A 24,668-nucleotide genomic window follows, 5' to 3' on the forward strand; every position below is an offset into this window, starting at 1 on the left:
AAGGACATCATGTTGTTGCTCTTGAATTTCTGCGATTTGAGGGCTCTTTTCAGTCCATCAGTCACAGCTTCTTTCCGTGCTTTTTCAAGTGACAAAGCTTTTGACTTTAGCCCCTCACTGACACCATAGCCCACGTCTTCATGGTATGAACCATCCTTCAGCTGGACTTTCACAAAAGCACAGACCCCAACGTAGAACTTGCCGTTGTTAAGGTCCACAAAATCAACTCTAGATCATTAATCATGATTTATGTTTCTTTACTATTTCAAATGTAAAAGATTTACAATGCAATTGTGGCATATTTGAGCCTAGTAATGTTTTTAGGTTTCATACATGTATATATATATATATGTATATTAGCTATAGAGATATATATACACACATATAATGTGTTATTGCTCTGGGGTCCCCGCATGTGGGCAGGACTATTCCGTGTTTATGACTATTGAGGAGTATCCCCTCGAAGAGAAGGTTGAGAGGGATTCTGGCTTCGGAGTTCTGAATGGTCTAAAACCTTGCAGTTAGTTTTGGTGATCCTAGCATAAAGGTGTTCCTGTAGTCTAGCTTGTGCATGACGGTTTTCCAGGTGCTAATTAGGAGCCTTTTGAAAATATTTCTCAGCATTATCTTGAGGCTCATCGTGTGGATGCTGGGGATGGGTGTCGGTCTTCGCTCTGCTGGACAGCAGGTGGAGTCTCACAGTGGTGCGCTCTTCCTGAAGACCACCATGCTGGGGTTGTCGGTGTTCAGTTTTAAATAGCTGGTCTTAATCCAGTGGGGTAATTCAGTCATGCAGGCATGGTTTTTTGCTGTCTGTGTGGAACACCTTGTTGTGAGAGCAGATGATGCTGGGTCCAGGCATTCCATGTGTTGAGGTGGAATTGGCTCAGGGAGAATCCATGCATTACTCTGCAAATGATGTCACATGTGTCCGAGGTGAACATTATGGTATTCTGAGAAGAGTCTTGATGATTTTCTCCAAGACCTGCCCATGGATGTTAGTAGGGAGAGCGTTCAAGGGACCGCTGAGGGTTTCTATAGCAATGGGAGGACAGTTACCTGCTTCCAAGCATCTGTGAAGTTTACAGAAGAGAAGGAATTCAGATTTGGTGTGAACTGGTGTTGATGAATTGTAGTCCTCTGGAGTAGGCATGATGTGGGGGCACAGGTACAATGGGGCCCCTGAGCGGATAGACTTCATAGTGGCAGCGTTTTTTTATGGGGTGATAACCGGCCATGTGGTGACTGAGTGCCACAATTTCTCTAGAGGGTCATATCAATCAATCAATCATTTATGAAGCGCACTACATACCAGGAAGGGTCTCAAGGCGCTTAGGGGGGGGAGGTGGGGGAGGGGCGAGGGGTACAGATCGAACAGCCAGGTCTTGAGTATCCTCCTAAAAGTCAGCAGGTCTTGGGTCTGTCGTAGGCTCAGTGGGAGGGTGTTCCATGTCTTGATGGCGGGGTGGGAGAAGGATCTCCCACCGGTGTTTGTTCTTCGGAAGCGCGGGGCGGTGGCGAGTGAGAGGTCGGCGGAGCGTAGCTGGCGTTTGGGGACGTAGAAGGAGAGCCATCTGTTTAGGTAGGCTGGGCCGGTCTTGTGGAGTGCCTTGTGTGTGTGGGTGAGGAGCCTAAAGGATATCCTCTTGTTGACGGGGAGCCAGTGCAGGTTTCTCAGATGGGGGTGATGTGACCGTGGCGTGGTACGTCGAGGATCAGTCGTGCCGAGGCGTTTTGGATGAGTTGTAGTCCTTTGATAAGCTTGGTCCGGGCTCCCGTGTAGTGGGCATTTCCGTAGTCGAGTCTGCTGCCGACGAGGGCCTGGATGACTGTCTTTCTTGTATTCGTCGGGATCCATCTGTAGATCTTGCGGAGCATGCAGAGGGTGTTGAAGCAGAAGGAGACTGCATTGACTTGCTTGGTCATTGAGAGTGTTGAGTCGAGGATGATTCCCAGGTTGCGTGCATGTTCGGTGGGTGTCGGGGCTGTCCCCAGTGTAGTCTGCCTCCAGGAGTCATTCCAGGCTGAAGGGTCGGAGCCAAGGATGAGGACCTCCGTCTTGTCAGAGTTCAGCTTCAGACGGCTGGTCTTCATACAGTCAGCGACGGCCTTCATTCCTTTGTGGAGGTTGGCTTTGGCAGTGATGGGTCCCTTGGTGAGGGAGAGGATCAGCGGAGTGTCGTCGGCGTAGGAGATTATATTGAGGTCGTGCTGTCGGGCTACGTGTGCGAGCGGGGCCAGGTAAATTTTGAACAGTGTCAGGCAGAGGGAGGATCCCTGGGGTACGCCGCAGATGATCTCTGAAGCTTTGGAACGGAATGGCGGGAGGCGGACTCTCTGGGTTCTGCCAGAGAGGAAGGAGGTGGTCCAATCCAGAGCCTTGTCTCGGATCCCTGCGGTGTGGAGGCGTGCGCGTAGTGTACGGTGGCAGACTGTGTCGAAGGCGGCGGAGAGGTCTACGAGGATGAGTGCTGCGGTCTCGCTGTTGTCCAGCAGGGTCCTGATGTCATCTGTGGCAGCGATGAGGGCAGCCTTGGTGCTGTGGTTGCTGCAGAACCCTGAATGGGAAGGGTCCAGGATTCTGTTTTCTTCGAGGTATCGGGTTAGCTGTCTGTTGGCAGTTCTCGATGACCTTGACCGTGGCCTTGGCAGAGAGATGGGCCGGAAGTTCTTGAGGTCTCTTGGGTCTGCCTTAGGTGTTTTGAGTAGGGAGTTGATCTCTGGGTGTTACCAGATCTCTGGGAAGGTCGCAGTCTCGAGGGAGATATTTATTATGTTGGGCAGGTGGGGTGCGATGGAGCTGCTTCCTCTGTTGAAGACGTGGTGCGGGGAGGGGTCTGACGGAGAGCCGGAGTAGATTGTGCGCATGGTCTTGATGGTGTCATTGATGCTCATGCTGGCCCAGGCTAGCAGGTGGTCTTGGTCGATGGTGTGCGGAGGGTCTGTTGTGTTGCTGTCTGTTGTGTTGCTGTCTGTTGGGGCTGTCTTGGTGTTGAAGCTGTCGTGGATGTCTGCTATCTTGCAGTAGAAGAAGGAGGCGAAGGATCCGCACAGGGCTTCCAAAGGCGGGATGCCGGTGTTGGAACGTTCCTTCATGATGTTGAAGAGCTCTAGCTATTGTGTGGGTGTTGTCGAGGAGGTCTTTGAAGGAGGTCCTCTTGGCCGCCCTGATGAGGTGGTGGTTGCAGATGGCATCCTTTTGTGCTGCGTGACTGTCCGGAGTTTGTTCACTGTGCCATTTTTTCTCTAGTTTCCGGCAGGCTTGCTTGGAGTCTAGGAGTTCTGGAGAGAACCAGCTGGCCCTCGGGGAGGGAGGGGAGTGGGGGAGTTCTTCAGCTGGGCGAGGGTGTTGGGGCAGTCCTCGATCCAGCGTCTGAGGCTGTGGGCAGCGACGTTGGTGTGTTGGAGGGTGGGCTGAGAGCAAGGTTTGCGTGTAGTTGGTCTTCGGTGATTTTGCTCCAGCAGCGGCGGGGGATCGGTTGGATGCGGTAGTGTGTGGTGTGCTTCTGGAAGGCGAAGTGAATGCAGCGGTGGTCGGCCCAGAGGAGTTCGGTGGTGTGGCTGACAGACGTGCAGGCTTGAGGAGAAGACTGGGTCGAGCATGTGGTCGGCGGAGTGGGTGGGCGTTGTGAAGAGTTGCTTCAGTCCGAGGTTATCGATCAGGGTTGTGGAGTTGTTGTAGTTGTTCTCAAGGTGGAAATGCATGTGTTCGGCGGTGCTGAGCGCGTCGTCGGTGCTAGTTGAGACCCTGATGCTGTTCTTGTGGACGATGGCGATTCCTCTTCTGACTCCGTTGGTGCAGTCTCTGCGGTGATCTTGTAGCTGTCTGGGATGGCTACGGCGATGTCGGGTGCGGAGGAGTTGTTAAACCAGGTTTCTGTCAGGAAGGCGACGTCCGGGGATGTTGTGTCGAGCAGGTCCCAGAGCTAGACGGCATGCTTGCGTGCGGAGCGGGTGTTCAGTAGTATGCATCGGAGGTGGTTGGGGTCTTTCTTGGCTGGTGGTTCGTCGGCTCGGAGGCTGGTGTAGCTACGGTTCCAGCAGGGGATGGGGCCGTGTGTGCACGTTTCGGGGAGGCCTTGAAACAGGTCTGTCTCCGTCCGGAGTTGAAAGCGTGAGGAGTGCTGGCGTCGTAGTGGTGGCGGTCGTCGTGTCATGTGCGGGTGCCAGGGGTTCTGGCACTGGACACGGTCTAGGCGCGGACGGGCTTGCCTTAGGCGAGCCAGAGGCGCGGCCCACAACGACCGGCATATATGGGGAGGTGGGAGGGAAGAGCAGCTGGGAGGCGGGGGCAGCTAATGGGCAGTGGGCCGTCAGGGGGGCGGGCCACAGGGGAGAGAGACAACGAAGGTAACAGAAGGTAAAACGGGCACAAAATCGAGGGAAAAACGAGTGGCAAAAAGGCAAAAGGGCACAAAAAACGAGTGGAACAGAGGGAAAAAAGGGGAACAAAAACAAGGGAAAAATGAGTGGCACAGAGGGCAGATACAAAACTTTTATAAATATAAAAAGAAATTACAAAAGGGCACAAAAAAACGAGTGGAACAGAGGGTAATAGGGCACAAAAAACGAGTTGAACAGAAGCAAATGGGACACAAAAACCAGGGAAAAACGAGTGGCACAGAGGGCAAAAGGGCACAGAAATACCGGAAAAACTAGCGGCACAGAGGCAAAATACAGAACACTGAAATACAGGGGCAGCTAAGAACAGAAGGCAGAACGGGAAGAGAGGCACGGGGGCAGCGAGGGGAACAGAAGGGAAAACCAGGCAGAGACACGTGGGCAGCTAGAGGTACAGAAGGAAAGACCAGGCGGAGAGAGCACGGGACAGAGAGGGGAACAGAGGGAAGAAAAAGGGGCACGGACCATGTACAGGCAGCGGGGGAAGACAGACAACAGCCGTCCCAGACACAGCAATGAAAATACAGGCAATACAATAAAAGCAATAAAACGGAGGATGAACAAACCTACCTACGGCCTACCACTGGGCACCAGGGATGAGGCGCAGTTGGTAGCCTGCGGGTGGTGGAGGGCCTCGGACTTCCTCAGCAGCGGCAGCTGAGGCAGGGAGACACAGGCATTGCTGTGCGGAGGGGGGGTGGGGGGGCTACCTGGTGGGGTCAAGGGTTATGGCTTGGCATCAGCAGAAATATAGGAATACAGCAGTCTGAAAGCCAGAGCATCTGTTTAGACGAGACCTGTGACTAGCACCTAGAAAACAAGGCTACCATCCAAACTGAGAAATGTACGGCAATATACATATTTAGGTTCCGATTAGAGTTTATTTAAAATTCCTAACTTGTGGAAATGAATAGGCTACCTAAAGTAGCACTGAGAAAGAAGATCTACAAATATTCAATATCTCTTCTATCACTATAAACTCAAAGAAGAAAAGGCATTAGCAAAGACAAGTCTTGCCTTTGGGACCTAGTGGCTTCGCAAATGCCTTTAGGAGGTAATGTAGAGCATCGGCAAGCATTTGCATGGCAAAATTAAAAAAGTGAGTAATGACGCTGCTGCGTCATTTTGACAGCATATCCATGAGTAAAGATGTATGCAAGCGTGAGTCATACAGGCACGCCACGCCCACAAAATGATGCAGAACCATATTTTTTTATTTACAGATTCAGGATGAATCATTAGATTAAAAAACACAAAAAAGCAGTAGTATGAAGGTGCTTTTTTAATTTTTTATTTAAAGCAGCGATGCTGGCAGCAATTACGAACAGTATCACACACATCACCCTTGAAATGGTAGTTTTATATCAATTTCCAGCGCTGTTAAACATTTTGCCCACTAAGAGAATCAAAATATTTAAATGTGCCACTTCGAACATGATGTGCAATAAGAGGGGTTCCTAAATTGAGAAAGGTGTAAATGTGTTTTAGAATACGGCATTGGCATTACTGCAGTGCATTTCGGGTTGAAACCTGTGTTATTGCAATTTATAAATCTAATATATTTGTCGGTGTATCACACTTCTACCAAAAAGGTGTTATATTTAGTCATGTGTTTACACATGAAAATCAGGATGTCAGGTTAACGTGCTAGAGACAGCATCTAATCGTACTCTTCTCGGCAACCATGGTCTAGTCTCGCAAAAAAAAAAAAACAACAACAAAAAAAACAGCTGACTGGCAACATTTCGGCGTTTATAAATGAAGGACACAACAGTAACTGGCAATCAACAAAGAATCCTGCAATACAAGTCTACCCTTTACATAGTCATACCACAGGTAAAATGCAAAGTCAGAAAACAAGATGACATGACATCACAAAATTCAGTAACCAACACCCCAAAAGGACATACACGCACACCTCTCCCAAAGCACTGGAGGAGCTGCAGTTCCACTTTAAGTTATCCTAAACTTTATTTCTGTTACACCAAACGTATACTGTAAAGTTCTTTAACTTTTATTTAATACACGTTTTGCTATTTTATCAGTAATAACATAAAAAGTGCTAGGCTTCATTCCCAGAACTGATGAGCCAATGTATTCATTTGCAAGTGTGAGACCAGACCGACATTTCATTTTCCATAGTCTCTATAGTCCAGAGTAATGAACATGAGATCACTGGTACATATGAGAACCCCTTCGCTTGAACTTGCATTGGGATACATTTTAAAGAGTTTGTTCTGTATTTAAGTGTATTATTATCTTGTATTTTGTAGGGCCTTTATTGCAGAGTTTACATTTACAAGTTTGTAAATCAACATTTTAGGTACCAGGTTTTGTTTTCCATTGACTTTCAGATTCTCACCTTCGTCTATATCCGGTGGCAGACCACCCACAAACACTTTGCGTGAAAATCGCTCGATCCGCTCTCCATTTTGATGACCTGGATAGCAATTAGGTGAATTCAGGACACCACCTTGATCGTTATGGCCATCATCCAGCAAGCCATCATCTATTGGGAACAGGGAAGAACGACCTTGAAAACAAAAGCAAAATAGTTAAATTTTCACATTGACTGGAAATCCATGATAATAGATAGGCTAAAGGAAACTATGAGAGACTCAATAACGCTAATTTGGGAACCATTTTCAAATGGTTAAAATACTAGACATTGTTGTGCGCGTTATTGACTTCTTGACAACAGGTTATCACATCTTGTCACAATGCAGTATCTCGTGGTTTCAAATTTTTCTGTTTGTTTGCCCACTCAAGCCTACATACAACAATCCTATGGAATTGGTGCAACTACATGAACAAATAAAAAGATCAGAAAAGTGCCATCTAGGGGGAGGCCCTAGTTATGGCTACAAAAAATAATACAGAATACCACGCAGTACAATCCTAGAGTGAGCAAACCTTTCTAAATCAGAATCTGATCAAACGTTACCATTTTGAGTCCAACTCTAAACCAGGCATTGAAAATGACTACCTAGAGTGATCTAGGACAGGTATGTCCCAAATGGTATAACATTATCTTGTCCCTAAAGAGAAAGCAAACAGAACGTTTCAGGGATGGACTGTCACAGCAATAAAGAAAGAAGGTAATAAGTTACTTACCTTCCAGTATTGGTATCTTTCACATGCTTAAATCATTCCACATTGTCGAAGTGGGAATAGCATACCATGGAACTTCCACATGGACAGCAGGAAATGATTCAAGCATGTGAATCTATGAAAGATCCAATGCTGGAGAAGAAAATGAATTACCTACCTGTACATGTGGTTCACCAGTATTGGTATCTTTCATCGATTCACATGCTTGAATCAATCCCAGTCGTCGAAGTGAGAGTCCACATCGACAACGGGAAATGATTCAAGCGAATATATGATGATACAACGAATTCCGTTGCAACGCATGCCTTTACCACGCATGCGTTACAACGGAATTCGTTTAGCACGCATAAACCTTTCACCGACTATTTGCGTGGTGACGTCATACGTCGTTAAAAAAAACGGCATTTTTTTACCGATTTCTCTTAATCGACTCTGATGCCGACGTGACTTATGGTGAGTTGTTTTATTTGGGGGGGAGACCCCCCCAAGCCCCCTCTTTTTTTTTTTTTTACTTTTACCACATATGCCTTTACTACAAACATCGTAGTAAAGGCATGCGTGGTAAAGGCATTAGTTGTAACCACGCATGCGTTGTACTGCATGCATGGTTAAAGATTTCGTGGAAACGGCTTCGTTGTAAAAGCCGTTTCCTGATTCAAGCATGTGCATCTAGGAAAGATCCAAAACTGGAGAAACATGCTTGCAGCATTTTTACGTCCTAAACTAGGGTATTAACTGCTATATAAATTGTGCAACACAATTAAAAGAACCATATCTCAGTCATCAGTAAAGGCTTTTGATTCAGACTATCAGCAAAAACACACATTTTTCAGTGCATGCATCAAGGTGTAGCAAGATCGAAAATGTTCAAGGCAATTAGCATAAAGCTTTTGAATTTCTCTTCCGAGTTGTCATACAGACCTTAACTCTAAAATAGACTCAATCAAAATTTGGACTACACCTCACGAGGTGTAGAGGTTCATTCATGGTGGTGGAAAAAATGACAAGCCTGTGAGCAAATGAGTAGGACAGTGCCCCTCCTTTTCAGGTGGAAGCAGTTACCTCCAAGAAGATAATTTGTAGGTCCTCATGACAAACAAGCACTCTTAAAGCAAATAGGCCTCGACTTTTACCTTTGCTAAAGAAGAAGATTCATTAGCTTTGCCAATGTTTGTTTTTGGGGGGGGGGGGGGGGGGTGCAACTATGCATACGTGCATGTCTCATGGCACCCGAGAGCCCCAATGTCACTATGCTCGCTTGCGTGCGTCATGATGTGATGGCCATTTTTATTTTTTTATTTTCTACGCTGTTCCATGGTGGTGTAGGACCACAAAACTAAAACAAGGGGGAAGAAGGGTGAGCAATTAACGATCTTGGAGATGGGAAAGAAAGGACATGAGAAGCAACAGATGACCTAAAAGGGAGGGGCAAGAGAGCAGGTGGGGATTTCAGTAGGGAAGGAGCAAGAACACAAGCACTGCCAGTGTACAGCGTTGAAAGAAAAGCACAGTTTGCTGAATACAAACTGGAATGATACAAACTGGAATGATACAAATTATCCAATCAGAAGGATGATAAAGAAGGTATGCTCCAGGGACAGACAAGAGAAAGGAAAGCTTTCAAATAAGAAACAAGCAAGACAGTCAAAAAATTAAATAAAAAAAGACAACCAATGGTAAGCAAAGGGGCTACCCACACAATGACTGTTTAAGCTGTCCGCAATAATTTTTTATTTTAACAACTGTAGGTGAGGCAAAAAAAAATTAACAGAACTTTGGGCCAGCTCTCTTTTGCTTCAGTGAAGTGCCTTTCAAATTTGAATCAGTTATGCTATTAGCATTTGAGATGGTTTAAAAAGTAGGCAATCTCTGTGAGGATTATGGCCCCTCCTCGTAGCTGCCCATTCATCACAAATTGGCAAGCAGTGTGTACTCCCACCCTCCCAGGAGCTTTCATGTTGGTGCAAGTAGGATAACTACATAGCTTTACATACGGATGGGAATCTAAACACTGCTTTGTGAGCTCCACTACTAGGATATTCTTGCCTGTTCAATATGTTAGAAAGGTCTCAATCAAGAGACTACAGGACGTATCAACTGCTCATCACCACAGTGATACTGTAAACTACTTCACAAGCAAGACAGTCACTATCCTGCATATGCATCTAAACACCTTCCTTAACCTAATGAGCGGATTTCAGTGTACCTCCCTAAAAGCTGTGCTGGATCATAATTTTGTGGACCAGTAGTGACGTTCTCCAATCTGGACTGCAGTCTCTGACAATACAATTAAGCTGGTGTTCTCTCATAGGCACGAGTCTCTTTCTGAAGTCAATTGGTTTGCTACTTTCCAAAGCATATGCCTGTCCCAAAACAGAACACTGTTTTGTGGTCATCCATGTGGGTACTGCATGAGCAGTGAGAATGTGATCTACTCTGTTTGCAAAGTGGCTACTAGCTTAGCAACAAAGGTCTCTGTTGATCTCAAGTAAATTATGCATAATTTGCTCCTAATCCGCCGTAAATTTTAAATGGCATCTGTAATTATCCGCAACTACTACAGGATAGTCCAACGCTGCATTTTCTGCCATCACCTGCTGTGCATTTGCACATAAGCAGAACTAGGCGACAAGTCGCGGACTCTAAGCGAGTCACATAATGATTAGGGTGGTGGAGCGATTACCACCATTATCACTTACAAATATGGCTACAAAAAGGATAAGCGTGTCCATGGGGATGATCATTGTAGTGAGCCTGGCAGTTCTAGAGTTTAAATATCACAAAAAGAAGAGGGATTAGAAAGCTACGTGGAGACGGCTAAGTGTATGGGAAAGCACCAATTTTGTAAAACTGCCCTCACACACAGCAAGCTGTCATGCTTCATCAAAGGGCTGCTAACACACCTCCGCGCCAGCCAAACACTGGAGGTGGAGGAATAGGGAGGGGAAGACAATACAACACAAAATGTACTTATACTTATCCCACCCAGCCACTATACGAAGGTTCTGGTATTTTCCTGGATTCAACCATTTGTTTTTCTCCTCTGGCCCCAGCCTCCCACTGACCAGTAGGGCTCTGTCTCTCAACAGCTTACCTGCAGCACCAACTAAAAGATCATTCAGAATGCCCTCAGCCTAGCTGCATAAACTGACCCCTCTTGCTGTATGGCATGTTTACTTATGCCAAACATTTACATGAAGACACAAAAATGCACTAATTTAAACAAGTAGTCTACCTAACAGTAGATAAACATATTACCACAGGTTCAGATGGAAACACAGAGAACCTCAGAAATATATTATAAAAACAAACACCATGTAAAACATACAAGGATATGCACAACTAGAAAAAGGCGTACAAAAATAAACTACAATGATGAACTGTGTCACTGCTTAACCTAAGTAGTTTAAAGTCTCTTTAGACTGACTTGACAAAGTTGTACACCAACTACTTCCAAATAAAGGCGCCAAATAAGCCATAAAGGATTTGTGAAATGGAGTACTAAATGTCTCTTTACCAAGCCATGTGCATACCTACAGTGAAACAAAGCACCTGGCTGAAGAGGGCTAGCACTTAATTTTCGGGGCATTGATTCGTTCATGGGCTGCTACAGCAGATAGAGGAATGAAATGTGGCTTGGGCACAATGTTTGCATTCCTAACTCACATAAGTAGACGGATTGGAGAGTAAGTAAATATACTACATACATGCTATCAAGCGTTTAAAGGAAATGAAGAGCTAGGCAGGTGCTTGCATATGCAGAGGATATATATCAGACAATTATTCACAACATCTAAGATTACTAGGTAATCAGGATTACGTTTACTATAGAAAGTGTATTACCTCGTCTTCTCCCATAACTCCTTGCTGCATACAAACAAAGGATACATAGTTAAATGTCAAAAGTACACTATTTACAGCATCTATCAAATGTAAATCATTGTTTGCATTTCCAATAACTGCCACCCAAATAATTCAAGGAACATGCAATGTGGACTACATCTGAGGTTTTTGCTAAATTATTTTCAAAATCGGCAGCGCTAAACTCTACCACAGTTCATTTTTACAAAAACAAGCAGCCACGTCACCTGTGAAACGTGACCAATGAAACAAGTATTTGCAATGCAATAGGTGTCACATTTACAAGAGTTTGAGCTTTTGGCATTGTAAATGACAATTACTTTTAGGTGTTGTTTTTAAAACAAAATAAATAAAAGGCATTGTCATATACAATGCCAATAGCCTTAACTCTAGCAAATGCGAGACTTATTGCATTGCAATTCCAGGGTCCGTGCTATAAAATAGGAGAGAACGTGTCCTGCCTGCAACAGCAGGCAGGACAAAGCTATTTGAGAAAATAGTGTTCGAAGGCTGCAATTACAGCCTACTGAGTAACAGCACACATAACAGGGGATATCGCCATAGGGGGTTCCAAAATGAGACACGGATGTACTAAGGAAGGACTACTAAGCCTAATGACCAATGAACAGCTACAGTTTACAGTGGACAATTACACAAGCCAATGAAAAATATGGGCGTAGAGTGGACGGAACTTCAAGTCCCTATCTGAATACAGCATGCCACGCAGAGCAGCGCATACGCTGCCCAGACTCTACTTGAAAATAAATTGCTTTAAATTCTGTAGCATTCATTTTTCAGATGATTTTGTCAGTACTCCCTCCTCATTGCTACTGCACCATTTGGTAACTAGTAATAAATATGGCAGCCATCTTAGAATGGTATCCTACTTCTCTATTATGGTTTTCCAATTCAAAGATGATTTATACGTAATTGCAAAGTGGCCTGACAATACTGAGGAATGAATGCTAACAAAAGCAATGGACATTACAGAAAATAAAGCAAACCTGGTTTCCCGTCTTTCAGGTGCTTTTGTCTGTGCTTCTGTACAGTCGTTTTGATGCTTATACAACATGTGCCATACAAATCCTGAAACCTATTTGCTGTGACACATGCCTGCCATTTTTGAAATTTAAAAAGGTTTCCATCCTGCCGTCCGATCCTTCCTTGCTTCTGTTACATGCTAGTAAGCTTCAAGAATAGGCTTCACCAACTGGGAAGAAAGTTATAAGAGAAGCACCACCGTGCATAGCTTAGGAAGCATGGTGGAGGACTTAAAACTACACAATACTGAAGCACCGTTTTCCTGTCCTATCTAACAAGTGATTCACTGAACACTTATTTTTAGCCTCTATAACCCACAGACTATCTTTCACTAGGTTATTCCCAGCATGCTGTGTGCTTCTTAGTCTTTTACAAAATAATTATCTTGTTTCGCCAAATTTTCCGCAGATTTGAAGTGATGTGCTTTTTCAGTTAAATGTATGTCAGTAAACATGTGCCACGAAGTAGGATCATACACTTGGGCACATTTAGACAAACTATTTATTATAAGCGCAATCATGAGGAAACAACGGCATCTACTTATTTCCAAACATCTCTTGCGGCTAAAACCATCAAGGGACTGCTTGAGCGATGTGAATGGGTGGAAGAAAATCATAAGGCCTGGACAAAGTCAGTGGAAGTAAAAACAGTAGTTTTTGATGTAGGCAGGAAGTAAACAGACACTTTCAACATGCAGTAGAAACGCGGACACTTCTGAAGCTGCTGGTTTTTTGGGGGGTGAGGGAGGTTGCCCTCTCTTGCTTGGCCTATGACTGCCAGTGACCAGTGTGCTTGGTCAGACGTCTCCCTTTACCTCCTCTCTCGGCATTCACAGCAGACTCCACAGAATCCACACAAACCTCCATGAGAAAGCCATTTTCTGCCATTTCTAAGGATTAAACAAGGGCTATGCAGGCCGCTACTCTACATTTCAAATTTGCAGCAAGGTCCGGTTGTTGCACCTATCGTGGCACCCTGCATGTACCGGTAGCTGCTAAGCGCAGCAGGGGGATCTCTTGGGCCTAGCCCCCATCCCAGGAGGCTTGACTGCACCTCAGCACGCTGCCCCATGGGCCCACCACATAACCAAGCATTTCCCCGTCAGGATCACTCCTGCCGTCCCACCAGGGCTGCTCCTCACCTCTGCCGTTCGTAGCAGCCACGTACCGTAGCCAGTTTCCACCGACGGCGATGGGGCATGCATTTCGTTTGCAGCAGCGACTCGTTCCTCATACAAGAGGCCACCACTACCATCGGCAGCCCCCCAGGGAGTCAGATTGGGTAAAGCAAGGCTGGGACAGGTGCAGGCAGTCTCCCCCCAGCTCAGGCACGGACTGCAATGCTTCCGCTGGGTTGCCCAGCACCGCAGACCGCACTCTGTAATTTTATGCCCACCACAAGGCTGCAGTTATTACAGCCTGAGGGGTTCTACGCAGGCCCACCACCAAGGCCCCAGTCCGTGGCTGGAGGCCATCTCCTCCCCTGGCATCAGCGGACAACGACACATTTTTACAGGCAGATGGTATCCCAATGTCAGCAGTATATTGGGATTGCCGGGTCTAGGCCAGGGAGCTCGCCGTTCAAGCATGCGCCGTTGTCGGCATTTAGCCACACCCCTGCCAATAAAAAACAAGCATTGGCCGTGCGGCAGTAAAGCTGTGTGGCCGTGAAAGCGATCATCTTCATTTTGTAAAAAAGCGGGGGCCTGCGCGATTCCCTTGCGGAAGCGTGTGACCATATGGCGCTGCGCGCTCCTGCAAGGAAATTGTCAAGATGTTCACGCGTTGCATTGCAAGCAATGCAACGCCTGCACGTTTTTGCTCCCAAAGCCGTGGCGATGGCTACAGGTCCTTCTCCTATGCAGCGCATGTGAGCGCGTAGGCGAGACCTAATAATGCAATACGTTTAAAATGAAGGCAGCAGCTCCTGAAAGTTGTTGTCCAAGATAAGCTGTAGCGTGTGGTGCAGCGTTTCATGGAGAGAAAAAATGGCTCCTTTAGCAGAATATCTAACAGCTGTGCTTAGGTTTCAAACAAAGGTTTGTTAAGAAAACAAAACAAATTCGATCCACAAGCGCAGTGTACAGGAATGTCTGTAAGGATGTCTAACAAGTAAGATTTAAGCAAATGTCCCCTTTTCCTTTAGTAGCAAACACAGCCTTTAACTGATGCATTTGACGCAATAAAAATAACTAAATTACAAGGATATTTGCACGAGAAGTTAGAGAAATTATAAGGTTTCACAATCTCAAAATCCTATGCCAGATATTTGATTTCAATATACCGCACCAAAACAAAACCTTGTTTTGCTTTTTTAAAGGCTCAACTGCCAACACGGGTCTTCATATTAAATTTCACATTAGTGAAAAAGAATTAATGAAACACTCGGCATATTATTAAATGTCCCCCACAGGCTTGACTTGGTGCGTGTAATATCTGCACACAAACAAATCGGAAAATATAGTATAGGAAATTCTATTACTTTCTAACAATGTGATCAGTTAGCTTTAGTGTCACAAGAGAAGAGTTTCAGTTGAGGCACCCAAATGAGTATTGCTAAAAGGCATACACTTCATGGAGACAGAAGCACATGCAGGCTAGCTCGAGTTATGGTTGGGACCCTGGCTAGAATTCGTTTGCAAGCTTGTCTTCATGTTAGTAACGGCATCCATGGAAAGGGGGCCGCTGTTTTTTTTACTGATAAAGCAGCCACTTCTTGTAGTGGCATTTATTTACTTAGAAGGGCACATTTAGTGACTCGTTAACAGCAGGCATATAGCCACTGTCATACAAGCCAAGCAAAGGGACAAATATAGCAAACCCACCACCAATCTCAAAACATTTCTAAACATTTTTCGATAGAGGAAGGTCGCTGATCTATATCATTTAAACTCCAAAACCCAGAAAACTAATAGAATAGTTTTGACCCGAGAAAAAAGTTCATTATCGCTCTTCTCCAACAAATGGTCTGTGTTCCCATCAGTGTGGGATCCTTCAAGGATAGCCTAAATATCAATCCTGATCCCTTTAATAACACTTCTCACTGGTAAAGAAGGACTGGGAGGGGATTACACATTTCCCGACAGATCATTTATATAGCATCAAATCTTCCTCCTCCGGTACTTAATCTAAATCTCCTTTTTATACTTGGCACACAACAGCACTTCCCTACAAGCAGAAATAACTACAAGCTGCTACTACTCGTGCTCAGTTAGCAGCAATTGCCATTAGTTCACAGCTGACAGAATACCTGCAAGTCTTGCAGATGGAAATAACAGGCTGAAACAAATTGGCAGCCTGACGCCGCAACAGGATCCAGGGCCAAATGTTTACTTCAAGGAGGCGGTAGCATATGGGAGAACAGAAAAGATTCTTTCCCGGACCGGACGGATACGGAAAGTAGTTAAGTGAAGTAGCCATTGCTCCTAGCTCCTTGCATAAACATGCTTTTCCTTACTGGAGGGCAGCAAGAAGTGTGGAAGTCTCATCCAGCCAATTCCAACATGTGGCACCTGACTTCCTTCCCGCCCAGTTAGTTTTCTCCAAGTACGCCATTGCAATTTCCAAATATTTGCATAATGCTAAATGTAACAGTAATGTAATTTAATGTAATGTAATGTAATGTAATTCGTTTTTATACCGCGCAACTGTCGCTCCAAGGAGCATCTAGGTGCCACTGAATGACCCAGAGATGTATAAAGCGGTCAGGCTGCTTGTGTGAACTGGTCCGCCTTTCACACTAGTGCTCTAGCGTGGGTGTCCTGTAGCTTAAAAATCCAGGTTTCAAGTGCCTTTCGAAACTCAGTTTCCCTCTCTAATGCCCGAAGTAGGGGGGAAGGGCATTCCAGGCTTTTGACCCTAAAACTGGTAATGATTTACCTCCTCTCGTACGGAGTCTGAAAGCTGGCACAGAGAGCAGATTAGCATTTGAGGAACGTAGGGTGCGTGTTGGGTGATACCTAGAGAACTTCCTCCGTAGGTACTTGGGCCCTAGGGAGTGGACGGCTCTGAAGGGGATGATCAGTATCTTAAAAAGGACCCTTTTGATGAATGGTAGCCAGTGTAGAGTGTTTAATGCTGCAGTTGCTGATGACCTCTTCGGCCATTTCAGCACCAGCCTGGCTGCTGCGTGTTGCACTATCTGAAGTTGATGGGTGACCATTTTGTTTGTACCTGCATATAGATTACAATAGTCTATCCTTGATGCCACCAGGGCAAGTGTTATGATTTTCCTTGCCTCCAATGGAAGATCGAAAAACTTCCTTAGTCCCTTGATGATACTGAAACATGTCCCTGCTACTTTCAGTGCCTGTTGCTTGAATGACAGGGCGGTGTCTAAGTTGATCCCCAAATTACGAGCCGAGTCGGTGGTGTGAGGCGGTATTTCTGCCTTCTCCGGCCACCATAGTTTGGGGACAAAACCATTTTGTGGACCCATTGGCATGATCTCAGTCTTGCCCGTATTACATTTCAGATGGTTCTCTTTATCCAATCGAATGTAGCCGTCAGGCAACAATTGAGGTTCTCTTCCCAGTCCTGAGTGTCTTTATCAAGGACCAGGATCAGTTGGGTATCATCGGCATATGCCACCACATCAATGCCAAATGATGATATCAACCTGATCAGAGGGGTAGTATAGACGTTAAACAATGTCGGACTTAGACTGGACCCTTGTGGCACTCCCATCGTCAGTAGTTTCTCCTTTGAGCTAAATTCACCCAAAGTAACCACTTGTCTCCTGCCACTCAAGAAGTTCTTAATCCATTCCAGGACTTTACCGGTAATGCCAGATGCTATTAACCGGTTAATCAGGATGGCATGAGAGGCCGTATCGAAGGCCGCCGACAGATCTAATAAGATCAGGACGGCCTTCTTACCCTGGTCCAGAGCCATACGGATGGTATCCGTGGTGAACAGGCTGACTCGGTAGAGTGCTGTGCTCTAAAGCATGATTGATTAGGGTGCCACGCCTCACTGTCTTCCAAAAAACGTGGTCATCTGTTTATTTGCAAATGACTCTGATCTTACACAGTACAGGGAGTAGTGAGATTGGTCGGAGGTTAGATAACGTGGTGGGGTCGGGCAGTTGTTTTTTCTGCAGCGGTTTAACCGCCGCTAGTTTCCAATCTGGGGGAATGTTCGCGGTGGCCAGTGAAGTGTTTACAATGTCATTGATCACAGGATTAACAACCTCCACAATCAGATGTAGGAGCGCATGGGGGGGGGGGCACGGATCAAATGGTGAGCCAGATTTGGCCGCCAATATTGCCCGGTGTGTCTCCTCCAAGGTAATTGGGCAAAAGGTCGCCAGCTGGTCGAGCTCGTGACTCCCCTTGCGGCTACCACCTCCTGCCCCTAAGACAGGAACTGCGAAATCCTTCGTAAGCCCCTGTACTTTTTCCTCGAAGAAGTCTGCAATAGTATCGCAGAGACTCTCTGAGTGCGGGATGTCTTGCACTAATATTTTGGGTTTATTAAAGCTGTTTACGATCTCAAAAATGGCTTTTTGTTTGTTACTAGCAGTTTCAATTGCTGCTGTGTAAAACTTTATTTTAGCTTGTTTAATCAGTGCATGGTATGCACTCCTAGCTGTTTTATATTTGCTGCGCTCTTCATCGCAGTACCCTTTCCGCCATCTACGCTCAGCTCTTCATACCTCCCCTTGTTTGGCTTTAAGCAACCGGTCGAACCATGGAGCTGATTGTCTTTTGGCGTAGCCTATTTCTGCTTCTCATGGGGCCTACTATGTCTTTAAGTTTGGACATCCATTCACAAAAAATGTTATCCGTGTCCTGTGAGTTGGGGCCTACAATCCCTAGCCATCCCTGCCAAATCCCATCACGGCTTTCCATTCCTCCTGTCTACCCAGAGTGCTTTTTCCCCCGACTGCTTGCCCTCCCTAGTCCCTTCTACTGATAGGATAAAGGGTAGCAGCACATGGTCCATCCATGTTTGGAACATGGGGTATTTGGCCTTAAGCGCATAAACATTGGTAGAAATACAGTCAATAATGTGGCCTGCCTCATGGGTAGGCGGTGTGGTAAGAATCTCTAGCCCTAGCACGTCCATAGTGTCCCTAAAAGAAATTGCTGCCGCATCTGTAGGGGACTCCAGGTGGATGTTAACGTCCCCGAGTATCGTGAAATTAGAGAACCGGAGTGCCAGGGTGCTCAGAGCCTCCCCAATACTCTCCAGGAAGCCCTTGCCTGGGTCCGGGGGAGGGGGGGGGGGGCATATATCAAAGCACCCGCAAACAAAAAAGTATCATTGATCTTGATGTGAAAGCCCATCCCTTCGGCCTCCTTCAGCTCTTGTAATTCAACCAGGGTGCAGTTAAGTGAGTCCCTGTAAATAATTAAGCACATTATTCTTATTTTGCACAGACCTGCCACATTCCAGTAGGTGGTGGGCAGTGCACGCACACACACACACACACACACGAACAGATCCCTAAAACCACTCGTTAGAAGAGTTCCCTGGGAACTAGTGGGCAGAAGTGCATGGTACCTGATCTAGGGACCATGAAGTCTACAGAAGACATCACCAACGGTAGCCAGTCTTGTATGCCATAACCTAGAATGGGATTCTCTGCTCTCTATTATGCACAGCTCTCACTGTGGATCAGGGGAATCAGTTCGCTGTTTACAGGTACAATTTATTTATTTATTTAAAGGTTTTGTAAAGCACGTAGTAACCCAATGAGCATCCCAGCGCTAACCTGCATCTCCAGGGGTTTCAGCCGTCTAAAGAATTATGTTTGAGGGAAGAGGAGAGTCTTTAATGATTTCCTGAACTGGAGGTTCCCAAACAGTCAGCATAGCTCGGGTAGGGCCTGGGCACAGCTCAGCGCGGCTAGGGTAGGGTAGGGCCTGAGCATGGCATGGCTAGGTCAGAGGCTGGGAACAGGTCAGCACGGCTAGATTAGGGACTGGGAACAGGTCAGCACGGCTAGGTCAGTACTGGGAGCAGTGATCACTGGTGCCAAACAGTGGCTAAATCCCACCTTCTTATATCAATCGAAGACAATAATGGAGAGATTCCTGGTATTGCATCTCAGGGTAACATATTATACACTGGGGAAGTCCTTCCCAATTTTTAGCTCTTGCACCACAAAAAGGAAATAGTTATTGCCCACCAGACAATGAATTGGTTCCAGGAATGTTTCGAAGAAATGACATGCAAAGATAGGCGTAACATGCACTAGCAAAATAAAATAAAAACCTACAAGAAACAGCAATAAGCAAACTCTTACCATTAAGCATTAGAAGATTATCAGACCCTGGATGAGGGTAGCCCAAACGACCTGAAAATGAAAACACAATTAAAATAGAGGCTTAACAACTGGTCGATTAAATATTAATAAAGTACAGCAGTTAACATGATGACTGGAACTCAGTCTTTAGAAACGAAACCAGCGTGAATTTCCACCAGCTAGTGGTAAGCCCATGGGTCGTACTAGGCATTTTCCAAGGGCCTCCTGCTTTGGTGCTATACAATTTCACCACAACGCACATGGTCTTTGTCAGACCTTGTTTGAGGGGGTGATGGGGAGACAGAGACTACCTGGCCCCAACTGTGGTGGTTGAGGACATTTGTTACTGGTGCCCTGGGCTCATCCTACCAGGACTCTGCAAACTTAACCAAGCACAACTTTTTCACAATTGACTCTCAGAGAAGCAGGGAGGAGCAATCAACCGTTTCTCAGGAAGGCAGTGGTGGGGAGAGTTTAGGACAAATGCTAATAATACTGGACAGCCAAGCAACAGACAATACCATTTTCTAGCCTAATGCTTATCTTTGGGCTAAAACAAAGTACTGGTCGCACATCAAAATTAAATACAGAGCAATTAATGAATTCAGAATCAGGTTGTATTCCAATTTTCAATCTTCCGTGAGGCGATACACACTTCGGTACCCTCCCTCTGATAACAGAGAATCCTAGGGTGTACAAACCTCTGTGGGTAGCTAGAACAAGGCAGTAATTAGGCATAGGCACAGTCAATTCAGAACACCCTAAAGCTTAGATGTGCACACCAGTTCAATCCGCTTTCACCAATTTAAGGTCACTCTGTAATGTAAAGTAATATGTTCACATAGCAAACTTCCTTCATCTTCTTCAGTCTCGTTCCACTTACAATTTAAGCCCCAGAGTGAGATTTATTCTATAGATGCAGTTTGGGCAATGCAGGTCAAACAGAGTGCAGAATTGAGGAGACATCTTCTGAGCTCTCGGAAGCGGACATAAACCTGTTCACACAGCAGTCATTCGAGTACTCTGTGAAGCACTGCCTTTCTTGGTCATGAAGAATTTTGAAGTTGAACAAAGTGAGGTGGTTTGGATGCCATCTTTATACACCTTTTTCCAGATAGGTGATGTGAATCCACTGTCTAATTATTCAGAAGTAATTTTGGTTGCTTTTTCAAATTTCAATTTCAGACACAGTCTTTTTTCCAAGGTGATGGCTCACAGCAGGCAGTAAAGACGTCTCCAATGAGGAGAATACAAATCAATGTCACACTTAAATGTGAGCTTTCTGCACCTGGTTCTCATCAGCCTTCCTGAAGCAATAATCGAGAGCAGACAAAGGGGCAGGTCTTGACTACAAACTTTACATTGATCAACTAACTGCAGTCTTGCCCATTCCAGTGGTCCCAGTGCTCAAGCTCTCAACACAGTCCTAAATGTGCTGCAAACTCACTGAAAATGCCTACACTTAGAATGTCAGTGCAAGGATCTGGGGTTCCCAGAAAATCAGAACTTTGCATTACTGAGCATGTCACTTTTACATCCAATTCAAAAGGGTATATCTGAATCACCTTCATGTGTCTTCAAAGGATGTATTGTTTTAAGGCGAGTAGCTTGTTGCACTTCAAGTTAAAAGCATGAGTTAAGAGCATTTGACAGAGGATTAAAATACCACCTACTGCTACAGAAGCATATTTTAGTAGCGCAAAGCACAGCATCTAGTAAAACAGGGCAAGAGGAATGGGGATTATTTGGGTACACAGTGACTGAGAATGTCACATGCAAAACTAACTGTGTGATATGGTATAGTGCAGTAAAGATGGGGAGATGCAGGCTGAAGGTTGCCATCCATAGAAAGGTGGATCTTAAAGGATCTTTAAAGCCATAAATGAACCGGTCATGCTACAGTAAGTTTCAAATACTATTACTAGTTTGGCTTGTAATGAGGCACCTGTATTGTTCTAGAGTTGCAATGATTAACTGTTACCAAGGTATGGCCAGCAAAATATGTCATCATTCCACGCAGGTGACTGTTATAAAACGTTACTAAAAGTGGGCAGTTAAGAAAATGTGTGGGGTTTATACTGGGTCACATCATTTCTAAGCAGACAAAATTCTTAAGTATATTTCATATACAGTAATCCTACACATTGATACAAAGCAGTCAGTCGACTGAAATTCGGGACTGCCCATCCACTTCAGCTTTCATAGTCTGCTTTCAGTAAAATAATATTTGTACAACTAATTAGTTGCATTTTCTTGCTGCTACACTGTTAGACATGGTAAAGAAACTCTACTCATCATATGGCCCTCACTGATCGGAACTCTGACCTGGGCGAGTTGATATGTATTATCCAGATGCTTTAGGTTTGTTTTCTGGCCTATGTGAGCACATACGCATTATCCAGGTGCTATACATTCTACACCAGCTAAAAGTTGTAACGAATGGAGTGATGTCACAGCAAATCATAGTAAAGTACAGCACCAGCGAGGGAGTCCACTCTTTCTTATGCTCTTTGTTGAGAGAAGTAGCACCTCCCTGACCATCGCATTTGGACACGTGCATCGTTCTGGGCAGCCAGAGAGTTCATATCATTGTACACATATGCCATATCGTTATACACTGGCTCCAAGTTGAACATTTAATTGATCATTCCAAATCCTAAATTAAACAGGTGAGTCTTTGGTGGTCCCCATCATGCCCAATACTGAATAGGCTAATACAGTTAACTGCTTTTGGTAGTATCTTTCTGGTGTCATTTAACTGGGATACATTTTAGGAGTAATAATGTTCCCTTGTAAAAGGAGAACTTCCAGGAAGTGGCTAGAAAGCTGGACTCCTTCAATGCTTTCTCAACATCCATATTCACTAAAGACTCGAGCATAAAACAAGATAATACTTATAAAAGGGAATACCCATCATACCTAGAGCACACTTTTCCACAAGTCCTACACGATCAAGGCCCGAGCTACCTCAACAACCGAATCAACTTCTACGCTCCCAAACGCCACCTCCGATCAGCCAGCCACGCCCTCGCCGCCGTCCCACGCATCCGTAGAGCGACAACAGGAGGAAGGTCCTTCTCCTACCTGGCCGCCAAGACCTGGAACTCCCTCCCGGTCGTCCTGCGCCGGACCCAAGACCACCTCGCCTTCAGGAAGAAGCTCAAGACCTGGCTGTTCGAGCAGTAACGCCCCCCCCCCCCCTCCCTAAGCGCCTTGAGACCCCACGGGTAGGTAGTGCGCTCTATAAATGTCTTTGATTGATTGATTGATCTTGCCTGACAAGGTTGCTATGGGGGATGGTGGGCTGTGTGGCGGAGAGGGAAATCTGCCAGATTAAACTTTTAGACAGGCCTGACTCACAGGGATGTGTTGGTGTCCACAGCTTGAATCTTTAGTCATGTAAACAGCTGTCGCTATGTATAAAATGCCCCTCTGCATGTTGGCAATGACTGCTGCTACCTCCACTAATTCATACAGCATGTTAAGAAAAATTACGTGAAATGGAAAACTGTCTTTCAGCGCTATATTCTAGGGTGAAATGCATCTTCCAATGTTGACACAAGGAACACTGCACACAAAAAACACACACAAAAAACACAAGTGATGTGAATCGTTAGGTACATTCTGGTGGTTAGCGAGCTACAGTTTGGTGGCGATTTAAGTGTAACTACACCAAGTGGCATAATTAGAGGAATTTCGTGTAACATGAAATTCGCATTACCCAAGCGCAACTCAAATTTTGCCTAGGCCTACTGGTATCCAGGTTCTGCACCTCTGAGGATTAGACCTGGTGGAATGTACAAAATGGGCACTGCTATACGTTGTAAATTCTCCATTCTAGTCACACAGGAGTCCTGTATCTGGCACTTAAACGCTATCTTGGATCAATAAGACTAAGGTTCAGGGCAGGATACATAGGTATGCACAATCTCTCAACACTGCAGTGTTGTTCCAGCTCAGACATTCTGGGCCCTCCTCAGCACCTAGGTAGTTACTTTTACAACGAAGACCAACTTGCATGGCGACTTTCATCATAAACTAAATTTCAGGAAGAACATTTCCAATAATTAACCGATCTTATGTGCTCAGAGATGCCCTCCGGTGCGTGGTGCACCATCCTAAGTTTAACTAGGAATATATTGATTGTACCTAAACAGTATTCATTAGAAATGCTGTACGGATGTTTCGTTTCAAAAACTTATTTCGGTCGCGGGGACCATAAAAAGTAGACATAGAAATAAAATAATGTGCATTATTAATCAATGGATACATGATTAAAAGACACTCCATAGGTAGTACAAATTCTAACTTTGAGTCAAATTCAGAGATTTTGCCAGACAGCATAGGGGGAGAGAAAGGGAGGCAATGAATTAAAACAACAGGAAGGGAATATGTCGAATGTGATACAATCGGCATGTAACTAGAAAAACAATTCAATAAATAATGTAAAAAGGAAAAATTACACTATTTACAATCAAATCCAATTCGTCAAGAATACATCTATATACAAAGTAGTATAAAAATAAAATCAGTATCTTGACCGGAGCTCTAGGGATCAGATATACAAATATACTGCCGGTACACATTTTATGACTTTTGACCCTTTTAAATAAAAGCCCATCTTCTTCGCCACGTTTTGATTAAATATCGTGAAAGAGCAAATAAAATGGGTTTGGCTGATCATATTTTAGAACCCGAAGAGCCTCTCTACAATGCTCAAAACCCAGATTCCGACAGAGCTGTACAAACCAGTACCACCTCGCTTTTTGGTAACCAGGGCAAAAAAATAGGACATGCATTTCTGTTTCCTCTTGTGTAATGCATACAGGGCAACCCTCCTCTTTCTGCCCAGCCCATTTATTAGTAACCACACGTACTGGCAAGGTGCTTTATCTTAACTCTAGATACAATTTCTTTGCGACCGGAGGTAAGATGTCATCCAGAAAAATTTCTAGCTCGTAGTTGTCCCTCACTACAAGAAACTGTGTTGTCAGGAAACCCAG

The 24,668-nt window shown here is 45.1% G+C and overlaps 1 protein-coding gene across 4 annotated transcripts in view; it reads right to left on the reverse strand.

The window, feature by feature from the left end:
- CPEB2 (cytoplasmic polyadenylation element binding protein 2) overlaps positions 1-24,668 on the reverse strand; it is a 167,940-nt gene that overhangs the window by 66,557 nt on the left and 76,715 nt on the right. For 2 of the 4 annotated variants that reach the window (XM_086964077.1, XM_086964078.1), the window contains exons 4-6: positions 19,666-19,716; positions 11,356-11,379; positions 6,764-6,934 (exon numbers count right to left, since the gene is read on the reverse strand). In XM_086964077.1, the coding sequence (XP_086820203.1) occupies positions 6,764-6,934; positions 11,356-11,379; positions 19,666-19,716 (246 nt within the window). The remainder of the gene's footprint in view (positions 1-6,763; positions 6,935-11,355; positions 11,380-19,665; positions 19,717-24,668) is intronic. The other 2 variants (XM_086964079.1, XM_086964080.1) reach the window with 1 other exon arrangement.

Source organism: Lissotriton vulgaris, chromosome 3_2 (genome assembly GCF_964263255.1).
Source record: "Lissotriton vulgaris chromosome 3_2, aLisVul1.2, whole genome shotgun sequence".
Lineage (NCBI taxonomy): Eukaryota > Metazoa > Chordata > Amphibia > Caudata > Salamandridae > Lissotriton > Lissotriton vulgaris.